At 40.4% G+C, this 27,010-nt stretch overlaps 2 protein-coding genes across 2 annotated transcripts in view; one reads left to right on the top strand and one right to left on the bottom strand.

Annotated features, from left to right (window-relative positions):
* The window catches only part of LOC131957776 (inhibin beta A chain), a 25,676-nt gene extending 13,775 nt beyond the window's left edge, over positions 1-11,901 (bottom strand). Inside the window, exon 1 of the mRNA XM_059322548.1 lies at positions 11,323-11,901. Coding sequence (XP_059178531.1) covers positions 11,323-11,683 — 361 coding nt within the window. The 5' untranslated portion in view covers positions 11,684-11,901. The remainder of the gene's footprint in view (positions 1-11,322) is intronic.
* An 11,177-nt stretch (positions 11,902-23,078) lies between these two features.
* LOC131957775 (eukaryotic translation initiation factor 3 subunit A-like) lies at positions 23,079-25,073 on the top strand. The gene is made up of 3 exons (XM_059322547.1): positions 23,079-23,132; positions 23,794-24,341; positions 24,542-25,073. The coding sequence occupies exons 1-3, from the start codon at positions 23,079-23,081 to the stop codon at positions 25,071-25,073; spliced, it is 1,134 nt and encodes a 377-aa protein (XP_059178530.1).
* Positions 25,074-27,010: the final 1,937 nt, after the last annotated feature.

Here is a 27,010-nt window from a genome sequence, read left to right as displayed (position 1 = left end):
TCAAGTAATCTATAGAAAACTTTTGGTCCACGTGTCAAGTAATCTATAGAAAACTTTTGGTCCACGTGTCAAGTAATCTATAGAAAACTTTTGGTCCACGTGTCAAGTAATCTATAGAAAACTTTTGGTCCACGTGTCAAGTAATCTATAGAAAACTTTTGGTCCACGTGTCAAGTAATCTTTAGGAAACTTTTGGTCCACGTGTCAAGTAATCTATAGAAAACTTTTGGTCCACGTGTCAAGTAATCTATAGGAAACTTTTGGTCCACGTGTCAAGTAATCTATAGAAAACTTTTGGTCCACGTGTCAAGTAATCTATAGGAAACTTTTGGTACATGTGTTAATTAATCTTAAGGAAACTTTTGGTCCACGTGTCAAGTAATCTTTAGGAAACTTTTGGTCCACGTGTCAAGTAATCTATAGAAAACTTTTGGTCCACGTGTCAAGTAATCTATAGAAAACTTTTGGTCCACGTGTCAAGTAATCTATAGAAAACTTTTGGTCCATGTGTCGAATGATCTATAGGAAACGTTTGCTCGATGTTTGAAGACATCTACAGGAAAGAAATTTGAGATTTTTAACCTACCCAGCATGATTTAACGGTTGCCTGTAATAATTTCCGGTCAAATGAGCAGACATTTCTATACATATGCCGTCTAATACTCTTAACCCCCACCCTAGCACCATCACAAAATTACCCCCAGCCCACCCATAAGCACCTCAACCCCCCTCACAACAGCACCTCTTTCCCCCTCCTCACCTTAAGACGCCCCCCCCCCCCCCCAACTCCCACGTCTTCAACAAGACACCCCCACTTGACCCCATTTCTCCCCAGCGATCGTGTAACACCGCCGTCTATAACTTGATGTACCTGCTTTAATTAAACACAGCGCCACCTACCCAAACCCCGCGGTTTATCAATATTAGCCCGCGCTAGATTTCTGAAATATGTGCGCGGAATTTGGTCGTACCAAACGCTCCTCTCTCTCTGAATGAAGGGTGCTGCTGTTTTGAGTTTAGACAACCAAGCGGAACTTGTATGAATGAAATATTTTTTTTTTACAAACACACTACCCTTGTTGATGTCGTGTGCCCATGTTTTCTTTTGGGTTACACGATCTCGCGAAATTTTATGCCAGCGGTTGATTTTTATTTTTTTATAATGTAGACAAACCCGACGCTAACCTAGGAATTTTATTCCAACGAGGGATAAAGATATCCTGGGGTTATTGCATTCTTTGCTTTAGTACAGACAGTCTATTGCGTAACTTTGCTTTTTTTTTTAATCCACCCACACATCCGTTCATTCATCCATCTTTCCATCCATCGACACATCTATCCACATTTTCACCCACTAACCCAACCATTTATCCACCCGTCTAATCGTCGACCCCCCCCCCCCACCTAATCAACCAACCCACACCAAACCACCCACCCCCCTACCTAACCAACCAACCCACACCAAACCACCCACCCCCCCTACCTAACCAACCAACCAACCAACCCACACCAAACCACCCACCCCCTACATAATCAACCAACCCACACCAAACCACCCACCCCCCTACCTAACCAACAAACCTACCCAACCAACCCACACCAAACAAACCAACCACTGCTGTAAATATAGAAAGACATCACACGATCATACAATAATATTTCTAATAAATTTAATATAATTATGTAATCTGGAGTTGGGAGTGCCAGGCATCACCCCCTCACCACCCCCCCCCCCCCCAAACTATATCCACACACTGAAGACACCCTATGTCACGGAGCACTCTGGGCCATACAAAGACAACCCAGTTCAACCCAGCATTCAAGTTATAGAACCGATCAGAATGTTCACTTTGAAATTAATTAATTTGGCAAAGGCTATGTTTAGGGAAGCCAATTGTATGATATGTGAATTTATACATGTTTAGTGTGATAGCCCTTAGAGTGGCTGTGTGTACACGCCCTTAGTGTGACAGTGTGTACACGCCCTTAGTGTGACAGTGTGTACACGCCTTTAATGTGACAGTGTGTACACGCCTTTAGTGTGACAGTATGTACACGCCCATAGTGTGACAGTGTGTACACGCACTTAGTGTGACAGTGTGTACACGCCCATAGTGTGACAGTGTGTACACGCCCTTAGTGTGACAGTGTGTACACGCCCTTAGTGTGACAATGTGTACACGCCCTTAGTGTGACAGTGTGTACACGCCCTTAGTGTGACAGTGTGTACATGCCCTTAGTATGACAATGTGTACACGCCCTTAGTGTGACAATGTGTACACGCCCTTAGTGTGACAGTGTGTACACGCCCTTAGTGTGACAATGTGTACACGCCCTTAGTGTGACAGTGTGTACAGGCCCTATGTGTGACAGCGTGTACACATCCATAATGTGACAGTGTACATGCCCATAGTGTGACGATGTGTACATGTCTTTAATTTGAGCGTGTGTACGTTGCCTTAGTGTCACAGTGTGTACACGGATTTAGTGTCACAGTGTGTACGCAATATTGCCTGAATGTTATAGTATGTACACTGAATTATCGTGACTACGTGTTCATGTTAAAATAACAGTGCACGGTTTATATGATAGTGTACGTGGTGTTTGAAGATTGTGTACACAGGTTTCGTATGACAGAGTGTATTTTAAATTAAAGTGTACCTGGGTCAAATGCCACAACAACAGTATAATTTAAAAAAAAACAAAAAAAAACCCAATATTTTTTTAAAGTTACAAAAACAATTGTTTAAAATGTGACTTTTATGAACTACGATTGCAAAATAAATAAGTAAAACAAAAAAAGAAAGACAGATCCCGACCCTAAAAAAAAATGATCCAAAAATAATTTAAAAAAAAAAAAACAATCAGAATTTCAGATTCCACCCCCACACGTTCCCCACACGGAATTTGATTGTCTCTAACCGGAAACAAAAACGCCTCCAAATCCCGTGGGTGACGCCAATTGTACGAAACGGATTTTTTAAAATCAAGGACAACGAACCGAGGAGGGTGTGTGTGTGGGGGGGGGGGGGGGGGGGGGCGTGAGATTCGACAAACAAGATCACAACCAACACCTTTTGCATTCAGCGCGCATTTGTTCATTTTGGGTGTGTCTCGTTTATTGGACTGTACGGGGGGGGGGGGGGGGGGGGGGGAAACATTATCCCACACTTAGATTTTGAAAGCGAGCGCTTAAGAAAACGTATTTTAAAAAAAAATCCGATAAATTTTACAATTTAAAATAATACGTAGAAAGCTAGCTTTAAATGAACAGACAAGGGGATACACGTAGAAGAAAAAAATGGAGCTGAAAAAAAAAAAAAACAACAACATCAATATGATTTCTTCTCTAAAAGCTCTAGCTGTTCATCCATTCCCACCAATTTGAGCTAGATGGCCCGACCCTCGCTGGGGAATCTAAGATTTGCCCGCTATGTCCCCCCGGGTGCATGTTTATCTTGCCTATAATAATAGAAGAAAATTGGAGAGTAATTGCCCTATTTCTTAACAAGCAGTTGAAGCAGTCAGCGAAAGTTCTACCTGCGCTATACGGAGCAAGTTACTTTTTTTTTTACTTGATGTATGTATATAGGGTAAGCAAGTTTTTTTTTTTTACCTGATGTATTTAGGGCAAGTAAAGTTTTGTTTACCGGTTGTATTTAGGGCAAGTAAAGTTTTTTTTACCTGATGTATTTAGGGCAAGTAAAGTTTTGTTTACCGGTTGTATTTAGGGCAAGTAAAGTTTTGTTTATCGGTTGTATTTAGGGCAAGTAATGTTTTGTTTACCGGTTGTATTTAGGGCAAGTAAAGTTTTGTTTACCGGTTGTATTTAGGGCAAGTAAAGTTTTTTACTTGATGTATTTAGGGCAAGTAAAGTTTTTTACCTAATGTATTTAGGGCAAGCAATTTGTTTAACGGCATGAGTGATTTTTTTTCTAAAGTAAAGTTTTTTTACTAGCTATATGCAGGACAAGTAAAGTTTCTTTTTAACAAGGCAAGAAATGTGTTTTTAACCTCAAGAAACAACGGGGAAGTTAGAATCACATAATTATGTCTGTTTATCCAAGTGTATTCTAATATATCCCAGCTTATACCAAACCCACTGAAGTAGGGATGACTGTGATTTGATAAATCCCCAATACAACTCCTCCCCAGTCAATACGAGACACTGCCACCAGTCATTGACACGAGACACTGACATATGACACTGACTTTAATCTCTGACACCGGACACTGACACCAGTCATTGACATCAGACTTAATTTCAACTAAAATTTGAAACGTGACGCCAAGACATCTGACACTGACATAAGACAAGGTTATCAGACAGTGAAACACTGACATTAGGCATTCGACACTGGCCTCAGAGATTGATACTAGTTGTCTAAAGACAGAATACTGACTCCATAGAATACTGACTCCATAGAATACTGACTCCATGGAATACTGACTCCATAGAATAATGACTCCATAGAATACTGACTCCATAGAATACTGACTCCATAGATTACTGACTCCAAGGAATACTGACTCCATAGAATACTGACTCCATAGAATACTGACTCCATAGAATACTGACATCTTAGAATACTGACTCCATAGAATACTGACTCCATGGAATACTGACTCCATAGAATAATGACTCCATAGAATACTGACTCCATAGAATACTGACTCCATAGAATACTGACTCAATAGAATACTGACTCCATGGAATACTGACTCCATAGAATACTGACTCCATGGAATACTGGCTCCATGGAATACTGACTCCATGGAATACTAACTCCATAGAATACTGACTCCATAGAATACTGACTCCATGGAATGCTGACTCCATAAAATACTGACTCAATGGAATACTGACCATAGAATACTGACTCAATGGAATACTGACATCTTAGAATACTGACTCCATAGAATACTGACTCCATGGAATACTGACTCCATAGAATACTGACTCCATAGAATACTGATTCCATAGAATACTGACTCCATAGAATACTGATTCCATAGAATACTGACTCCATAGAATACTGATTCCATAGAATACTGACTCCATAGAATACTAACTCAATGGAATACTTACTCCATAGAATACTGACTTAATGGAATACTGACTCTAAAATACAGAGGCCTTGGAATACTGAATAAACAGAATACTGACTCCATAAAATACTGACTCAATGGAATACTGAATACATAGAATACTGATTCCATAGAATACCGACTCCATAAAAAAACCGACTCGAAATTACTAGACAAAGAAATTAAAACCTAAGCAAAAAAAAATAAGAATTGACGCTTCACATTCTATGTCTAAATATAAAGGCTATCCCCAAGTACTAGAGACAGACAATAATAACTGAGAAAAGGATGACTGAAGCATCACACTAGAGCAAATTGACTCTTTCGGACCATGCTTGCGTAGATGAAGTAGAGTTAACATGTTTCTGTGACATCGGCATATCACGGTAAAGTGCGGTCAGTTGTATGCCCAGCCGCCTTTACCTTCCCTAACTAAAGTAAGGTACTCATTATAGCTGGGTGGACTCATACGGACTCGAACCCAGAAACGACATACAAAATAAATGTCGTGCTCTACTGCTAGACCACGCTGTACATCAACAATTATATATATATATATATATATATATATATATATATATATATATATATATATATATATATATATATATATATCTATATCTATATATATATATATATCTATATATATATATATATCAATACAATATAAATGAAGCTTTTTACATTTTTCAACACTCTCATTTTCTTTACCAAAATATTTAACCTCAAGTGTGTAACTCCCTAAACATAAACGTATCACTCCGTTTGAAATCATCACCGTGAAGGCTATAATGTATACATCATCACTATCTTGCACTTTAATCAATTGTTTAAAACTGCTAGTGCTTATACCAAACCGAAGTTTTACAGCCTACCCCTAATCCTGCACTCTACTCTACCTAACATATCGTCTATCGTTTGCCCCCCCCCTCCCAACATCCGGTAAATTTCTGTTTATTTTGTCAGTCATTTGAAGTCATGGTGACCCTCGTGTTTACAAGTCAATAACAGCTGATTATTACGACAGTGATGATTTAAATAACGTAAACAGATTTTTCACAGATCAGATCAGCACAGTCATTACAGACCAGTCGCCGCAATTACAATTAATTAGATACCGTAATTACCCATTAGAGGCTACCACAATCACCACTAATCAGGCATTATTATAATTAATGGCCCGCCACAATAATCACTACCGAACATACATTACAGTCACTAATAGCCTGTCAACACTAAATCACTGTCCTGTCACCAATCACTGACCAGTCACCACAATCACTGACCAGTCACAACAATCACTGACCAGTCACCACAATCACTGACCAGTCACCACAATCACTGACCAGTCACCACAATCACTGACCAGTCACCACAATCACTGACCAGTCACCACAATCACTGACCAGTCACCACAATCACTGACCAGTCACCACAATCACTGACCAGTCACCACAATAACAAGTCACCACAATCACTGATCAGCCACCACAATCACCGACCAGTCACCACAATCACTGAACAATCACCACAATCACCGACCAGTCACCACAATCACTGATAAGTCACCACAATCACTGATCAGCCACCACAATCACCGACCAGTCACCACAATCACTGAACAATCACCACAATCACCGACCAGTCACCACAATCACTGATAAGTCACCACAATCACTGACCAGTAACCACAATCACTGACCAGTCACCACAATCACTGACCAGTCACAATAATTGTTGGCCAGCCAAAACAATCACTGACCAGCCAAAACAATCACTGACCAGTCAAACAATCACTAACCAGTCACCACAATCACTGACCAGTCAACACAATCATTGACCAGCCAAAACAACCAATGACCAGTCACAATAATTGCTGACCAGTCACCACAATAATTAATCATCTACAACAATCATCGACCATTTATCACAATCACTACTGACCATCTACCACAATCACTAACCAGCGACCAAAATCACTGAACATATACCAAATCGCTAAAAAAGCTACTACAATCACTGCCCAGACACAACAATCACTGCCCATCTACCACAATCACTACTCAACAGCTACCACGATCATTACTGCTAACATCATCCCTAGACAGGTAGTAAAAAAATCACTCAACGACACTTCCATTCCACTAAAAAAAAACAAAAAAAAAACCAAAACAACAAAAAACTGCTCAGTTTTAAAAATCCTCGTGTGCACTCATCCGCGACATCCACTCCACCTCCATCACCTGTGTCTACCTTAAGTGCGTGTATGTCTATGTGTGAGTGCATACATACATACGTGTGCTAAACGGCAGACAAGTTCGAGTGCCATCGATCCGAGTCTATTTCTACCTATGATTAGCGTTAAAAATAGTCCCGTCCCCCCACCCCCAGTACGTTGGGATTACGCCACGGTAGATCACCTTAGACTGTCTCCACTCAGCCCCCCCCCCCCGCCGCGAGTTCAGGCATCGATTTCATACATCGATCTCCCATCTGATGGAGATTTGTTTCAATTAATACACCAACACGTCTTGTTTTTTAAACCACAGACAGCCTACGACATTGTTTTGTTCTTTTCAACTCTCAGCTCAGTGGCGTTACCAGTAGGGGTGCATAGGGGCGGGCGCTCCACCTAACAGCATTACAGATAAAGCGGCGCTTTTTTTTTGTTGATTTATTTAACAAATTAAAATAAGTTATGAAATATTCTACGATTTATTTCATTTAATAGCATTATTTTAAGTTTCACTTGAAATAATCAAGCGTTTTGAGTTCCATTTAAACTCACTGAATTGTTTTATAAACTCAACAAAACCTCCGACATCAACGCCCTAGTAACACTACACAAAGAGCTCACATTGCTAACAACTACCAATCAGCTGAGTGCATTGTTGTTCTATCCTTTCTAAAGCCTACACGGCGTTTCTATACCCTTATTTGATATTTACAATATCTTTATACAAAAAAGTTTATAATTTATAGCGTTAGGGCGTCCGCTTTAGGTTTAACTAAAGACACCCACCAAGGATCCGAACACGAGACCTTCAGGTTAGAAGTCCTACTCTTTACCGCCCGAACACTCCTTATTTTACTAGCAGATAGTTCTAGTTAATACTTTATTACTGGCAACCAATCACCCGTTTGAAAGACGATCCCATTACAGTGGCATTATCAAGCAACACTTTTGTTTAGATTCAGCGAACATTCCTTCCTTACGCCATGGACCAACCACGCAACTAACAAACAACAAAAAGAAATGCGAACTCGCTAAACTTTACCGTAAGACTTTCCAATGCATACCGACACAAAAAAAAAACCGTTCTACGGCCCTCGGTGTTGACAATATTTTCAGCGCACTATCAGGACAGCGGATCTCGCGATTGCTGGCGGATGTCTATTGTATGGACGGGGTCATTCGACCGTGAAGGATACATCATTAGCGCGTGGCGTTGGCACGGAAATAACCAGACCGTGACAAGTCTTGAATAAAAATCAGGCTATAATCAAACCCCCAAAATGTTCCTTAGCCCCCAAAGACACATATCTTAAAGGTTGGATTCTTAGCCCCCAAAGACCCCTATCTTAAAGGTTGGATTCTTAGCCCCCAAAGACCCCTATCTTAAAGGTTGGATTCTTAGCCCCCAAAGACCCCTATCTTAAAGGTTGGATTCTTAGCCCCCAAAGACCCCTATCTTAAAGGTTGGATTCTTAACTAACAAAGTGCCTTAAACTTCTTAAACGTTCAATTTTTAGTTCCGAAAAGCAACAATTTTACGTTGTTTAAAGTTTCGAATCTTATTCCATCCATCCGGCCCGATTGTTAGCCCAAATATAAGCTGTAACAGGCTAAAATCTGAGCTCTTATGTTGAACTCTATTCTTAGAACGTATTGTTTATCATTAAAAATCTATTAAAAGTGTGGGCGTAATGCATAAGTTTTGTTTGATTAGACTTCAAACAGGACTTTGGAGGTCTCGTTTTACCTGACTATTTGTTTGTGAACTACAGCTATTTTAGTAAATATTTTCAATACATGGGTTGAGGTTATAGTGCAGAGGTAGCTGAAGTAGAGTGGCTCGCTAATATAGTGTAGTGATATTAATAGCACAGGGTCTATCAGGGTAGTGGCAGCTCTATCAGGGTAGTGGTAACTCTATTGGGCATAGGCAACTCTATCAGGACAGTGGCAATTCTATCAGGGTAGTGGCAACTCTATTAGGGTAGTGGCAACTCTATAGGACAGTGGCAACTCTATCAGGGTAGTGGCAACTCTATAGGACAGTGGCAACTCTATCAGGGTAGTGGCAACTCTATTAGGGTAGAGGCAACTCTATGAGACAGTGGCAACTCTATATGACAGTGGCAACTCTATCAAGGTAGTGGCAACTCTATCAGGGTAGTGGCAACTCTTTAGAACAGTGGCAACTCTATCAGGGTAGTGGCAACTCTATTAGGGTAGTGGCAACTCTATCAGGGTAGTGGCTACTCTATCAAGATAGTGGCAACTGTATTATGGTAGTTGCAACTCTATCAGGGCAGTGGCAACTCTATCAGGGTAGTGGCAACTGTATCAGGAAAGTGGCAACTCTATCAAGACAGTGGCAACTCTATCAGTGAAGACGCAACTATCAGGAAAGTGGCAACTCTATCAAGATAGTGGCAACTCTAAAGGACAGTGGCAACTCTCACGGTATGTTAGTTACCCCCAAATGCACGTCAACAAATACCAGCAGCTGAAAGTAAACACACACACACATACGACACTAACAAAGATAATGTTTTCAGATTATAAATCTAAAACAAATATTCCCCCCACTCTGCCCCCACTTTTACCCATAACACCCTCCCCCCCCCCCCACCCCCACACATCACAAAATCACCAGTTGTTCCAGGAGCCTAACACTCTAATATACTAAACAGATAAAAATAACAAGAAAATAACAAGCTTATAAAAAACCGTTGGAAGATTGCGGCTGTTTTGACAATTAACAAACACTTTGGTGGGGTTGCCAGGCACGCGAAGGTTACTTCAAAGATGGAGGCACGTTTGGTACGTAAAACAGCTCAGCAAAAACACACCTCCCACCCCCCCCCCCCCCCACCCTACCTCCCCCAAAAACAAATAGTGGGTAAAATTTGTTAAATTATGTTTATCTTTTTGTTTTTAACTATAGTTATATTATATATCATAATTTCATGCTCCTTTGTGCTGAGGTGGTATTTTGATAAACTAAATACCGAAAACTACACAAAAATAAATAAATTGAACAATATCTTTTTGGGAAATTCCCCCAACTTAAAAAAACGGAAAACCGAGTTCCGGTTGAATGTTTTGAAGCTGCGTTCAACCATCTGTAACGTTGCAATTAAATACGTCTTGTTTTTTAAAACTACAAATGCAAATTATTTCTGTTATTTTATAAACAGGGCTTTGAAAATACGAGATAGATAGTGAAAGAATAAGTGAAACCAGTATCTATTTATAAATGTTTTCTAAGGACTTGATGTTAAAGATGGAAGGGGAATATGTCAGTAACTTAAGTTAAGAAGTGTACACTGGGTATCTTTCTTACGTTTACATTTTAAGAATATGATGGCCACACGAAAAATGTATGTCTTAGATGGCCTCAGCAAATGTAATTGTTTTGGTCGTCTAAATATGTCTAGCTTGCATGACTTCAGAAAAAAAATAAAAATGCGACTGTCGTCAACAAAATGTCTTGCTCGGTAACCCTCAGAAAACTTAAAATTTGATGGTCAAGTAAAAAAAAAGAAACTAAATATGATTCAAATTAACGTGGGAGGATCTTCTTCTTCGTTCTTAATTTTTAGTGTTGGAAGGGATCGCCTTATCTGCCAGAGGGTTTGAACTCGAGACTTTTTTCGAATTTATCAACCATGATCTTTTGTTGACTCGACCACGCCTCCATCAGAATTAAGGATTACGTGTCAACTGGTTATGCGCCATTGAGGCCATTGACTCCGATTTCAGCCTGCTTTTCTTTTTGGATTTGCTTCCATAGCCTTTGTCCAACCAAGAACAAACTACAAGGCAGCAGTTGTTTGATTTTGGAGTTGTCTCTCCTAGAAGAGCGGCTGTCCCCAGCTAACGAGCCTCATCTGCCCGAGGGATCGAACTCGAGACTTTTCGGTTTAGCAACCATGAGCTTTACCGACTCGACCACGCCGACCCCTATGTGGGAGGATGAAAAATAAAATGTTTTGGTGACTCACCTGAGCTGTGGTACCTGTGGATTCGAACATCTTCCCCGTCCTCGAGGTGGGTGACGTCATTGGCCCTCATGCCACGCAGGAAGTGACGTATTTTAGTCCCCGTCACGTTGGACGCCGTCCAGCCCTGGTCCACGCTGACGTTGGGGCGGGCGCTTAGTCCAAGATGGCGGAGAATTTTACCTTTGAACTCCTCGACCACGGCCCGGTGCTGCTCGTCGCCGAGGTCAAGGTCAGCCGCCACGACGGCCTTGGAGTGAGCTGGACGGGAGCGGCTGGCGAGGAGGAGGAGGAGGGTGAGTGAGTACTGGAGGAAGCGGGGCGAGCAGGGGGAGAGTCCTGGAGAGTGAGATCTTTGCGTCATACTCGGCTCCACAAAAGCCCTCTCTCAATGCTGGTGTGTTAAGTGGTGGGGAATCAGGGAGGTGTCGGTTTGATTCGTGAATATACCGCGGGTATCACTTTTGAGATCTGAGAACCGTGTCTTAGGTCTCACTTTTGAAATCTGAGAACCGTCTTTTAGGTCTCACTTTTGAAATCTGAGAACCGTGCCTTAGGTCTCACTTTTGAAATCTGAGAACCGTGTCTTAGGTCTCACTTTTGAAATCTGAGAACCGTGTCTTAGGTCTCACTTTTAAAATCTGAGAACCGTGTCTGTGCTCTCACTTTTAGAACCTGTCTCACTATCTAGTTCTGAATACGCAATAGTTCCAGCTCATTCGTTTTGCATGAGCAGTTCTAGTTGTGTTTTCTAGTTCTTGGTGGGAGGAGATAGTCTCACTTTGATTCTTTACACGATATGATGTTCCTTAATCGTGTCACCAATATCTTCCGTTTTTTCCTTCACAAAAAGCAAATTATAAAAAAATAAAAATAATTGCAGGTTTTATTTCTTCTGGTTTCACTATTTCAGTGAAACGCTCGTGATGAGTTCACTTTTATATATCGCGTGGGTGGGGGCAGCGATCGCCAGCAGATAGAAGATTGTCCCGAGATTGTTCCAGAGCTATCTCGCAGAGTTCCGCTCCCTTAATTTGAAAATTAAATGTAAATGTGCAGACAGTGGGGAGAGTTGCTGTCCCGAATATTTATAATCTGAAAATAAACAGGGAATAATATTAGCAATTAAACTGAGGCTGGGCGATGCTGGCAATTAGATAAGATACATTGTCCGATACGCCTACTCTAGGGGGGGGGGGGAGGGAGGGAGGGAGGAGGCTGAGACTACGTCATGCTGTAAGGAGTAGAGGGGGGGGTCGTGGTTATTTGAGGATTGGAGAGTGGGGGTGGGGGGATGGAGAATGTGTGGGTAGCGGACAAACTGTGTTGTGGTGAGTTTTGTTGATGTGGGGGGAGGGAGGCGTGGGTGGTGAGAGGAGGGTGGTGGAGAAAGTAGAAAGATGAAGTGTGGTTTTTTTTTATTGAAGAGGGACGAGGATAGTGGTTTTTGGAGAAAGATGGGGGTGGGTGGTTTTTGGAGTAAGATGGGGAGGGGTGGTTTTGGATAAAAATGGAGAGGGGTGGTTTATGGAGAAAGATGGGGGTGGGTGGTTTTGAAGAAAAATGGGGAGGGGGTGGTTTTGGAGAAAGATGGGGGAGGGTGGTTTTTCGATAAGATGGGGGTAGGTGGTTTTTCAGAAAGATGGGGAAGGGTGTGGTTTTTTGGAGAAAGATGGGGAGGGGGTGGTTTTTGATGACGTGCTTGTGGGGAGGGCTGTAAGATGAAAGTTGGGCTGAGATGAAAAGGAGGTGGAAGGTGGATTTTTGAAGGAAGGCGTGAAGTATACTATGGATAAAAAGAAGACAGCTAATTAACAGAACAGAAGAAACAGGAAGTGAGTGAATTACCAAAGATTTAGATATCCAAGGTAAAGGTAAAGTCTAACAGGAATGTGGAAACAACAACCGGACTTCAAAACATAAATAAAATGTTAACGGTTATCTACAGTCCCAACACCATGATACTAGGCTGGTATTTTAGTGCAGTACTTCTTGTTACCGTATAGTAATACTGGTACATCATTTAATATATCAATGTTATCAGACAGGCACAGTGTTTCATATAATAGTTTGTGCTGGCACAGTAGTATAGTACAGGAACAGCGCTTATAACAGTATTATAATAGTTACAACACCTCATATAACAGTATTATAATACAAGTACGGCACCTCATATAACAGTATTATGACATAGGTACATCACCTCATATAACAGGTACAGTACCTCATATAACAGTTATATAACATAGGTACAGCACCTCATATAACAGTTATATAACATAGGTACAGCACCTCATATAACAGTATTATAATACAGGTACGGCACCTCATATAACAGTATTATAACCTAGGTACATCATCTCATATAACAGTATTATAATTCAGCTACACCTGATATAACAGTATTATAATACAGTTACAACACCTCATATAACAGTATTATATTACAGGTACAGCACCTCATATAACAGTAACATTATGACTGACACAACTTATTTAACAGTATCGTATGCTTCGTCAGAGCAAAGTTGCGTAAAATTACATACAAATTAATTGAATGCTTTAATTTTCCTAGCAGGTATATTCATTCAACATTCTTTTCATTTATAGTGTTTTGACAGTTTGAAAAGCAAATTGTGAAGTGTTTTGAACGGTAAAGCGAATGCAAGCAGAAAAACAATAAAACGTATCGAGGATGTTTAAATGTCATAATATGAAACTTTGAAAGGCGTTTTCCGGTGTCCATAGCAACTAGTCAAGAAAAATAAATATCTACACAAAAATAGGAATTCTTGAATAGATTTAGCTTATTTTTTTATAAAAATTAATGTCAAAAACTTTTACTTATTTTAAACTAATTGAAAATTATTAAATTAAAAAAAAAAACGTTAAAAAGTTTAGACAGGCCTAAAAGTTATAGATCGTTTCTAAGTTTTAAAAAATAAAATTAAAAACAAGAAGGAAAAGACTTACGACTTGGCGAATCCAGATAACAATTCTAAACATACTCTAAACAAACACGTTCCAAATACACAACGATTCATCCATTTAAAATATCAGACGGTCGGGTAGACGACCAAGCATTTGCAGCAGACGACCAAACGACCAGCTGACCATGTCCAATGAAAGAACACTTCTAGCACGCGACAGCCAGACGAACCACGACGCTTCGCCAGCCGGCCCGGGTCGCGTGTGTGTGTGTGTGTTGTGTATCGTCTGCTGAAGCCGTCACTCGTTGTCAGCGGGAGGGAACCGACGTCTGACATTATTCCCGCCTTTCTGCTTTCAATTTCAACAGATGAGCGGCGCAATGCGAGGTATAATCGGCAGGAGGGTGTAGGATAAATTTACAAGATAGGGAAGAAATGGGGGGTGTAATGTACACGGGGAGTTGAAATTTGATTCTAAAGAAAAGTGGGGGGTTGGGGGGGGGGGGAGCGGATGGAGGGTTTGATTTATGTGGGCGGTTGTAAAGTTTAAAGACATTGTGATGACATCATCAACAGGTAAACCATTCGTGCTGCTGGAGTTCTCGCCCTTGCGTGATTGTGATTGTCTTTACAGGCGTGTGCACTATACGGAAGGGGAGGGGGGGGGGGGTGGATATAGTCTATATTCCCCCCGGAGAAGAAAAAGCAAGGGAAATTAATCATGATATCACTAAATTACCCGCCCCTGACTAAAAAACCATTACCGAATCGTACGGTTGGAATTACGTGAGTGCATATTGCAGCCGTTGGATTCGGTTGAGTTCAATTAAATTAGGATAAGGTTTTGCCCTCAACCACCTTAGGGACGGCGAGGTTAGGTGGTAGAGCGTTCGACTGCTAACGAAAAGTCTAGAGTTCGGATCTGGCGCTGAGTCAGTAGTACGTCCCGGAGTCCACCCAGCTCTGATGGGTACCTGACTCACGTTAGGGAAGGAAAAGGCGCGGCTGAGGTCACTGAAACAGATGAACTCTACTTTACCTGACACCTGAGAGTACGATTCGAAAGAGTATTTTACTTTTTTTTTTACCTCATCTATTTAAAATTGAACTAAACCAAGATGAAAACTACGTGGGTACGCCAGATTATGGATTAAGACTTCTAAGATTAATTAACTAATTGAAAATATAAAGAAGCATTTGTAAGTATGTAAGGACAAGGCTAATGTTTGCTGTGATTAGAGTTTCTAGTTTCTTTAAGGCATCTCTTCGTGCGGGGGGTGGGGGGTGTTCTTCCATTCCCCCACCCCCACCCCACATTGTAAGGGTGGGCGAGCACTGGGAAAAATATGTATTTCCTATATACGTTCTATTTCGTTCGGGGGGGGGGGGGGGCGGTATATATATATATATATATATATATATATATATATATATATATATACATATCCCTTTTTTGACTCACCGATCTTTCTAACCCTAAAACCTGCGTGCGCATCTGCTACTGACTTTGAGCAAGATTAATACATTACGTATTTTTTGAATAAATGTTTAAAACATTGGCAATTAGACCTATACAGAGAATTCGCAGAGTACTTTTATCCTTCAACGCTACTTTTCTATTTACTTATACCAACACGACATTTGAACCCTTTAGTAACACAACCTTTGATTGGTCATACAGTTGGGTCATGAATTTGGTTCTATAATCTCCACTTCTCTTAACTACTTCCGGTAAATGTTTAAAAAAATATATTTTATACTTTTGAACATCTGCTTGACCTAGTTAAGCCATCTTTGTTTACATTTTCCGTTTGATCGTGTGAAAAATCCAAAATGTTTTGAGTTATTTTTTTTCTTCGCCTTTTTTTTCTTCGCAACTTACACATTAACTTTTAGATTACAACTTACACATTGCACGCTCAATGTGTAGAAGAGTAAACAAGGATGAGCATGAAACTGTCCACACCATTTCTTCATATGCCGAGCTCACAGAAGCAGGTGGACTCTACTTCACCTACACTATTGATCACCAAGTCAGATAAGGGTAATTGCTATAACCAGAGTATCCAGACTTGTACAAGGCATAACGTTAGCTTCATAAGAATTTTTTTTAACATAAAGTTCCTTAGCGGAAATGATTCCGCAGGATTCTCTCTCGGCACCTCAACTTTTTTTTAGCAATTAATTAATTTTTAAGCTGATTGCAAAGTTAATTATTTATAAAATAAAACAATTCTTGACAACAATATATATATATATATATATATATATATATATATATATATATATATATATATATATATATATATATATATATATATATATATATATATATATATATATATATATATATATATATATATATATATATATATATATATATATATATATATATATATATATATATATATACATATATATATATATTTATATATATATATATATATATATATATATATATATATATATATATATATATATATATATATATATATATATATATATATATATATATATATATATATATATAAATGTTCGCGTGAATGCCATTACTACAGGGTGGCCCCATAAAGTATTTCCTAAGACTGCCGTACAAACTAGTGTTCAGGTTCTAGATTGCAGGGAGCGATATGGAGCGACATTAGCCGAGCTAGAGGTGGAGGGTACTACAAAACGGCGAAGTGTACCATTCTATCAACTGTCCCCATCTCGACAGAGTGCGGCCGATTATTCCAAGTTGTAATACGGGTGGTACTTCAAGGCCTGTGCCTTCTGTGTACCTCTGTTTGGACCATGCTTGTACGCACCTTTTTTGTGTTCCTTTGTTGTTTGCTTTTGAAGTATTTTAATGTATGATAATGGTGTGCTATTTATATTTTAGTCTGTGTCAGGTAATAACAAGAGAACACACATTTTAACGTAGCAGTGGGGGATTGGTGAGTTAATAAAACGGCGCCAAAATTTAATTTTATTATCAAAATGTAGATATTTTTTTTACTAAATACTAGTTAGTTTTAATATTTTACTGAATACAGTTACATACAAAAGGCGCCGTTTTTTTATAATAAAAGTCTCCCTGGGGGAGCGGCAGCTACCTCTGCACCCCTACTGCCTACGCCTCTGACTGATAATTTAGAATGTTTTTTTTTTAAATCCGATACTACTTGTATTTAGCTTATAATTGTTTGGATTATCTAAAATATCAATAATTAGTAAAGCACTCATTTTCGAATCAAGAGTCAAGTGGAGATTTCGCAGTGGTGTATAAAGAAGGCTGATGTAATGGGTGGGCCCAACCTGGTCTCTAGTTGGTAGAAGGGGAGACTTTAAAAAAATGTTGCAGTGCTTTTGGCGTCTAGCGCCCGGCCGTAAAGAAAATCTCACTGGAACAAAATTACAGATTCCGAACAATGCTTTGGAACGAACAGTGTTCGAGTGAACGAACTTGAACTGTAGTATTTGAACACAAAAAATCGCTATTAGTTTATCAGGTATGTTGATGGGATGGGGGTATTGATATTCATTGATATTCCGAAGCTACGACCGCTCCCCGGGATACCAACATTCTGTAAACTTAGCGAGTATATTTATTTTTTCTTAAGAAGTTGTAAATGACTGAGTACTTGCCACAATGTAACCTGCTCATTTGCTGCCCAATTACAATTTCTGCAGGCTAAATAATAATATTTAGTTAAAAGAATGTCCCGGTGCCAAATAATAATGTTGCGAGGTATAATGAGAATATAACTGAGCCAGATATGAAAAAAAAAAAGAAAGTTATGGAACCAAATAATAATTTCAAAGAAGAAAGTTGCCTGTCAAATATAAAACTTACCTGCCCTAATGAGAGAGTTAGAGAGCCAAATAATAATGCCACGGTGCCAATAATTCCACCGTGCCAATAAAGAAACTTACATGCCAAAAAAAAAAGAAATTTTCAAGCCAAATAAGAATGTTATGGAGCCAAATAATAATTTCACAGTGTCAATAAAGAAAGATACAGGCCAAAAGACATAAATTTTCAAGCCAAATAGAATGTTATGGAACCAAATAATAATCCCACCGTGCCAATGAAGAAACTTACATGCCAAATAAGAAATTTACATGCCAAATAAGGAAGTTTTAGAGCCAAATAATAATTCCACAGTGCAATGTAGAAAGTTACATACCGAATAAGAATACTATCGAGTAGTAAAAATAACGTAACAATTAAAAATGAGAATGTTACTGAGCCAAATCGGGTTGTCTGAATGGACAATATGATAACACATACAAGAAGGTGTCTAGTTGAAAACCTTCGCATTATGTATTAGAAGCAAAGACAAGGAAAGCTACCTATTTCTATACATTGTAAATGGTCAAGGCGTCAGATTGTGTTCAATATTTGATGTTTTGGTGTATCAATTTAATCATGCCATATCACTTTACATTTTGTTAAGGCACTAAAGTTACACGAGGGGGAAACATACAAGTTTTACAGTAAATGTCAGAGGGCTGTAAGTGTCGAGTTTTTTGACGAACGAAATCTCAGAAACAGCTATTACAGGACATAAATAGTGGGAGTTAGGGGTGAGTAGGGTTGGGTGTGTGTGTGTGGGGGGGGGGGGGGAATTAGGTTAACGCCCCCAAAAAGTCCCTATTTAAGACTTGACGGTCCTAACAACAGATGACTCACAGTTCATCTATTACTATGGAGTACTTGGCATATGATGATAATGTGCGATTCGCCGACTCTACTTCACCCAACTCGAGTCAGCCCCGGAACCGACAACTCGAAGTTTTCGGATTTAAAAAATGTGTGGTCTCTTGGAAACAAAAAAAAAAAAAAAAAAAAACCCCACTCAAAAACAACGGTACACTATTTCCCTGTATTTCTTTTATGACGGTGTTGTAACTAACTTGTATAGATACTTTTTGAAATAAAAAAAAACAACAATTCAGTACAGGTAGATCTATCAGTTATTTTTTTAGATTGGTGTTTGTGTTTTCTAGATCTGTGTTAAAACAATACGGTATCGAGTATTTTCCTGCCAGTATCAATTGTATTAACAGAAATGCCAACAAAACATGAATCTGGTACTGCACTGACACTCTCAGTGCAAGAAGGGCACATCTTTTTTAAAAACCTGTTTTTTCCTAAGTTAACTAGTTTAGCCGTTTCTCTTATTGTGGGTGCGCGTGAGTAGTTTTGCGCGTGTGAGAGTGTTTGTGTGAGCAGAGAAAAGCGTTTGGTCTTTAAAAATAGCACAAGTTTTGGTAGAAAAAAAAATATTAGAAAAAAAAAATAGCACACGTTTTGGTAGAAAAAAAATTGTCACAAATTGTTTTTTTTTTCGAAAAAAAAAACAACTGAATACAAAAATATACTTTAAAAATAACAAAATGTAATTCTTAGAATAAATATGTTTATGTATACTCACTTAGCGCAAGTTATGCATATTAAACAAAGTGAATACGGAGCCATATGCATAAGGGGAAAAAATCCTACTCTACACATAAGATTATAGATCTACTGCTGATATGATTTCATGCAATAATCACTTGATCAAAGATCATAGACCAAAAAAAAAACATGTAAAAAAATAGTTTTTTTGATTAATAATCCAGATCAAGCACTAGAATAAAGATCTAGCTCTAGATCTAACACTTGGCGAAATATCGCTCACGGGTGCAAGATCACACAAAAGATCATACTAGACGAGGATCACAAACAGTAAGATAAAACAAACATTACATCTTACCCTACACAAAAAAGATCTTCAGATTTTCAAAAATATCAAATCAAATCATCCAACAACGTTTAGAAAAAAAATAAAATAAACTTGTGGACGTATCACCATAGTAACGAACAGCGTTGACAAGAATTGGTTAGACAAGGTGTTGTGTCCCTTGCATATATACCGCGGCTAATCAGGAGGTCAGGGGTCATGTTTATATAAGAAAGTTTAGGCAAGTATGAAACCCACCTCTCTCGAGTATGTTCCGGCCGTACGTCACGCCGCCGCTTCATTCACCAAATTGCGCTGGCGAGGAGGCGAGGAGGAAAAAAAAAAACAACAAACGCCAGCGAAGACGACCAATCGTAAGCCAGGATACGTAACCCTAGACTCCGCCCCTTTTCTGGTCCCAAATATGCCCTTTTGTTTTAGCGATACTGTGCGTGGGAGGGTGAGGATGGGAGGGTGAGGATGGGAGGGTGAGGGTGGGAGGGTGAAGAAGACACCGGTCGTGTTAGCCAGCACGCACCCGCCACTGCAACCTACGTAAGAAAAAAAAAAAAAAACAATTTTTTTCAGGGAGGGGGGTGTAATTATTTCGTAAGGGCCCTTAACGCTGTGTCGGCCCTTGAGTAAGAGAGAGCCCTCGAGTTACTGCCCCTCGCCCACTCAATCAATACGATACAGCTCAGGGCCCCGCTGGAGGACTGGATAAGGACCTGGGCGGCCGTTTGGTTGACACGATTTCAACTCTGGACACGTGACTTTAGTCATCCGCACATCGGCGACTGCGACCCGCACGTTCAAATCGACATTTTTTTTAATGAATATAAATTTAAAAAATATATTTTTAAAAATTATTTTTAAAACAAGCAGTTTTAACAACAGTTACAACTACATTTTTTTTTGTTTTCCTTGAATCAGATGCCGCGCCTGTTTTCGACCCATCCGATGGCGCTTGTATATATATATATATATATATATATATATATATATATATATATATATATATATATATATATATATATATAGTGTTTTTTTAATTATTTTTTTTGTTTGAATTTTTTTTTTTAAATTTCAATTTACCGTAAATATTGATCCATGCAATACGTATTTGAATGCCATGGTGTAGGCCAACTATCAGTAGAAGCCGGTCACTCGCTAAGTGTAGGTCTAATTGATTCCAACCTTAACATTAACATGTAACCATATAAACCAAGATAAAAAGTCAACCCCATCTCAAATATGGAGGGGGAGGGGGGTCATCAATAAGTGACGTCATGCTTTTTGTGATGATTTTCACCTCTTCCGTAACGTCACACATCGTCGCAAAAAGTCAGCCCCACCCCACCCGAAAATGACGTCACATCTATGGCCAAAACCCCCCTCAAAATTGAACTTTCAATTTTTTTATTTTAAATCGATATCTTTCGAAAATATTGACTGCGCCGAGTCAACAATGTGATTTAAAAAAAAAAAAAAAAAAAAAAAAAACTAAACAAAACACAAATAAATTAAAAAAAAAAAGTTTTCCAAAACGCAAAATAACGGCTTAAAACTCATTTTCTGACACTACTTTTTTTAAAATGCAAAAGTGTAGCGTCCCAATTACTGACCCATCCCCACCCCTCTGCTTGCCCCCCCCCCCCCCCCCCTAGGAGTGTAAAGTTTACCAGGTCAATAAAGTCATTTTGTTGAGTTTTCTATTTAAAACACAGAAGAAAGACCAAACTAACCCCCCACCCCCTTTAACCACTAATGAACACTCACACAAGTGCTACTGCCCCCCCCCCCCCCACCTTTAACCACTAATGAACACTCACACAAGTGCTACTAAGACAGTACAAACGTCCACCCAGTGTGTAAATAAGGGAGACAAACCAGGAGTCATTTCTAGGAGGGGGAGTGCACTGATGGCGCCTAGCTTTGTGGGTTCGGGATTGGCAAGGTTTTGCGGAGAAAATCCCGAGTAGCCGGAAAAGTTTCTGTTTTAGGCCTGATTGGTCTGACGCCTCACGGAACTGACATTTGACGGAACTAACACCTGACGGAACTAACTAACACCTGACGGAACTAACTAACACCTGACGGAACTGACACCTGACGGAACTAACTAACACCTGACGGAACTGACACCTGACGGAACTAACTAACACCTGACGGAACTGACACCTGACGGAACTAACTAACACCTGACGGAACTAACACCTGACGGAACTAACACCTGACGGAACTAACTGACACCTGACGGAACTGACACCTGACGGAACTAACTGACACCTGACGGAACTAACACCTGACGGAACTAACACCTGACGGAACTAACGGACACCTGACGGAACTAACACCTGACGGAACTAACATCTGACGGAACTAACTAACACCTGACGGAACTAACTAAAACCTGACGGAACTAATTAACACCTGACGGAACTAACTAACACCTGACGGAACTAACACCTGACGGAACTAACTAACACCTGACGGAACTAACTAACACCTGACGGAACTAACTAACACCTGACGGAACTAACACCTGACGGAACTAACACCTGACGGAACTATTTAACACCTGACGAAACTAACGGACACCTGACGAAACTAACTAACACCTGAAGGAACTAACACCTGACGTAAACTAACACCTGATGGAACTAACACCTGACGGAACTAACTAACACCTGACGGAACTAACACCTGACGGAACTAACACCTGACGGAACTAACTGACACCTGACGGAATTAAGTAACACCTGACGGAACTAACTGACACCTGACGGAATTAAGTAACACCTGACGGATGGACCACGACAAGTATGTTGCAGGTATACTGTCACTGTGACCGTCTAACTTTCCGACATCGCCCTCCATGCCGCGTGGTTTCGAACCCGATTACCAAATAAACTCGGTGGTATTCGAACCCGCGCTATCTGTCTGCCAGTTACACCAGGGCGTGTCTCGACCACAAATTATCGTATCTTCCGCTGTGTTTAAATCTCAACGTTTTTGTTTGTTTTTGTAAATGACGTCTGCGTTTGACCTTTTGACCTTTACCCCTTGTGGGCCAGTGATGTAACAACGGAGGATTGTGGTATGGCTGCAGCTAACGATAATGGCTGTTGGCATTGGGCGGGAAGACGTCAACATTAGACCACGTGCTGCGAGTGTTAGTCATGTGACAGGTCAGATGGGAAGGGGGGGGGGGAATTACGTCACCGCCGATGGCTCAGAGGCCATCTTTGACGGAGCTGGAACAATATTGACAGTGGTGATAGGCAAGACTTAGACAGTGGTGATAGGCAAGACTTAGACAGTGGTGATAGGCAAGACTTAGACAGTGGTGATAGGCAAGACATAGTGGTGATAGGCAAGACTTAGACAGTGGTGATAGGCAAGACTTAGACAGTGGTGATAGGCAAGACTTAGACAGTGGTGATAGGCAAGACATAGTGGTGATAGGCAAGACTTAGACAGTGGTGATAGGCAAGACTTAGACAGTGGTGATAGGCAAGATTTAGACAGTGGTGATAGGCAAGACTTAGACAGTGGTGATAGGCAAGACTTAGTGGTGATAGGCAAGACTTAGACAGTGGTGATAGGCAAGACTTAGACAGTGGCGATAGGCAAGACTTAGACAGTGGTGATAGGCAAGACATAGTGGTGATAGGCAAGACTTAGACAGTGGTGATAGGCAAGACTTAGACAGTGGTGATAGGCAAGATTTAGACAGTGGTGATAGGCAAGACTTAGTGGTGATAGGCAAGACGTAGACAGTGGTGATAGACAAGACATAGTGGTGATAGGTAAGACTTAGACAGTGGTGATAGGCAAGACATAGTGGTGATAGGCAAGACTTAGACAGTGGTGATAGGCAAGACTTAGACAGTGGTTATAGGCAAGACTTAGACAGTGGTGATAGGCAAGACTTAGACAGTGGTGATAGGCAAGACTTAGACAGTGGTGATAGGCAAGACTTAGACAGTGGTGATAGCCAAGACTTAGACAGTGGTGATAGGCAAGACTTAGACAGTGGTGATAGGCAAGACTTAGACAATGGTGATAGGCAAGACTTAGACAGTGGTGATAGGCAAGACTTAGACAGTGGTGATAGGCAAGACTTAGACAGTGGTGATAGGCAAGACTTAGACCGTGGTGATAGGCAAGACTTAGACAGTGGTGATAGGCAAGACTTAGGCAGTGGTGATAGGCAAGACTTAGACAGTGGTGATAGGCAAGACTTAGACAGTGGTGGTAGGCAAGACTTAGACAGTGGTGATAGGCAAGACTTAGACCGTGGTGATAGACAAGACTTAGACCGTGGTGATAGGCAAGACTTAGACAGTGGTGATAGGCAAGACTTAGACAGTGGTGATAGGTAAGACTTAGACAGTGGTGATAGGCAAGACTTAGACAGTGGTGATAGGCAAGACATAGTGGTGATAGGTAAGACTTAGACAGTGGTGATAGGCAAGACTTAGTGGTGATAGGCAAGACTTAGACAGTGGTGATAGACAAGACATAGTGGTGATAGGTAAGACTTAGACAGTGGTGATAGGCAAGACATAGTGGTGATAGGCAAGACTTAGACAGTGGTGATAGGCAAGACTTAGACAGTGGTTATAGGCAAGACTTAGACAGTGGTGATAGGCAAGACTTAGACAGTGGTGATAGGCAAGACTTAGACAGTGGTGATAGGCAAGACTTAGACAGTGGTGATAGCCAAGACTTAGACAGTGGTGATAGGCAAGACTTAGACAGTGGTGATAGGCAAGACTTAGACAGTGGTGATAGGCAAGACTTAGACAGTGGTGATAGGCAAGACTTAGACAGTGGTGATAGGCAAGACTTAGACAGTGGTGATAGGCAAGACTTAGACCGTGGTGATAGGCAAGACTTAGACAGTGGTGATAGGCAAGACTTAGGCAGTGGTGATAGGCAAGACTTAGACAGTGGTGATAGGCAAGACTTAGACAGTGGTGGTAGGCAAGACTTAGACAGTGGTGATAGGCAAGACTTAGACCGTGGTGATAGACAAGACTTAGACCGTGGTGATAGGCAAGACTTAGACAGTGGTGATAGGCAAGACTTAGACAGTGGTGATAGGTAAGACTTAGACAGTGGTGATAGGCAAGACTTAGACAGTGGTGATAGGCAAGACATAGTGGTGATAGGTAAGACTTAGACAGTGGTGATAGGCAAGACATAGTGGTGATAGGCAAGACTTAGACAGTGGTGATAGGCAAGACTTAGACAGTGGTGATAGGCAAGACTTAGACAGTGGTGATAGGCAAGACATAGTGGTGATAGGTAAGACTTAGACAGTGGTGATAGGCAAGACATAGTGGTGATAGGCAAGACTTAGACAGTGGTGATAGGCAAGACTTAGACAGTGGTGATAGGCAAGATTTAGACAGTGGTGATAGGCAAGACTTAGACAGTGGTGATAGGCAAGACTTAGACAGTGGTGATAGGCAAGACTTAGTGGTGATAGGCAAGACTTAGGACAGTGGTGATAGGCAAGACTTAGACAGTGGTGATAGGCAAGACTTAGACAGTGGTAATAGGCAAGACTTAGACAGTGGTGATAGGCAAGACTTAGACAGTGGTGATAGGCAAGACTTAGACAGTGGTGATAGGCAAGACTTAGACAGTGGTGATAGGCAAGACTTAGACAGTGGTGATAGGCAAGACTTAGACAGTGGTGATAGGTAAGATTTAGACAGTGGTGATAGGCAAGACTTAGACAGTGGTGATAGGCAAGACATAGTGGTGATAGGCAAGACTTAGACAGTGGTGATAGGCAAGACATAGTGGTGATAGGCAAGATTTAGACAGTGGTGATAGGCAAGACTTAGACAGTGGTGATAGGCAAGACTTAGACAGTGGTGATAGGCAAGACTTAGTGGTGATAGGCAAGACTTAGGACAGTGGTGATAGGCAAGACTTAGACAGTGGTGATAGGCAAGACTTAGACAGTGGTGATAGGCACGACTTAGACAGTGGTGATAGGCAAGACTTAGTGGTGGTAGGCCAGACTTAGACAGTGGTGATAGGCCAGACTTAGACAGTGGTGATAGGCAAGACTTAGACAGTGGTGATAGGCAAGACTTAGACAGTGGTGATAGGCAAGACTTAGACAGTGGTGATAGGCAAGACTTAGACAGTGGTGATAGGCAAGACTTAGTGGTGGTAGGCAAGACTTAGACAGTGGTGATAGGCAAGACTTAGTGGTGGTAGGCAAGACTTAGACAGTGGTGATAGGCAAGACTTAGACAGTGGTGATAGGCAAGACTTAGGCAGTGGTGACAGGCAAGACTTAGGGCAGGTCGGCCACACAGCGACAGGTGAGAGAGTTGAGTGTGGTACATGGGTGGTCAATTAATGACGTCATGTATTTTAAGCCTGAGTTGCATCCCTCGTTATGGTCACACGTAGCAAGCCCCCCCGGTTGAAACAAAAAAATTAAAAGCTCATTTTAGCTGCAGTTTTGTATTATACATATAAAAAAATAATTCATAAAAAACGTTTTAATAACAAGCTTTTATGTAATGATGCACTAAAAAGTAGAAAATAAATTATACACTACTATTTAAATTACTGCAAAGAAAAGCGCGGGTCACTTTAGTACCTATTGGATACCTTTACTAATATTTGAGAAGAGACCCACGCTTTTCTTTATAGTAATTTAAATAGTAGTGTATAATTTATTTTCTACTTTTTAGTGCATCATTACATAAAAGCTTGTTATTAAAACGTTTTTTATGAATTTTTTTTTCAGTACTTTACATGTTTTATTTACAATAGTGTTACATGACTAAAAACCATTGCGCGTCTATTAAACGTGATGGCGCAGCTATTAAACCTGATGGCGCAGCTATTGAACGTGATGACGCGTGTGGTGTGGTTGGATAGACATGCCTACTAATTCGGTCCAAATTTTAATTAATTGATACAAAATTAATTAGGCATCCAATTAAGTCAAATTTAATTTCATATTGCATTGTCTTCATGTCTTGACCCACGTGTCAAATGTGAATCGTAGAA

This window comes from Physella acuta, unplaced genomic scaffold, assembly GCF_028476545.2.
Source record: "Physella acuta isolate Inbredline_101_S28 unplaced genomic scaffold, ASM2847654v3 ptg001265l, whole genome shotgun sequence".
Classification (NCBI taxonomy): Eukaryota; Metazoa; Mollusca; class Gastropoda; family Physidae; genus Physella; species Physella acuta.
Note: the sequence above shows the minus strand (reverse complement) of the source record. Positions and strands in the feature narration are given on the sequence as shown.

Bases quoted from the DNA above. Each gene is read 5' to 3' on its own strand.
- LOC131957775 (XM_059322547.1), top strand. From the start codon at position 23,079: ATGGCTGTTGGCATTGGGCGGGAAGACGTCAACATTAGACCACGTGCT. The intron at 23,133-23,793 runs GTTAGTCATGTG...CAGTGGTGATAG, and splicing joins TTAGACCACGTGCTGCGAGT to GCAAGACATAGTGGTGATAG. The intron at 24,342-24,541 runs GTAAGACTTAGA...TAGTGGTGATAG, and splicing joins GACTTAGACAGTGGTGATAG to GCAAGACTTAGACAGTGGTG.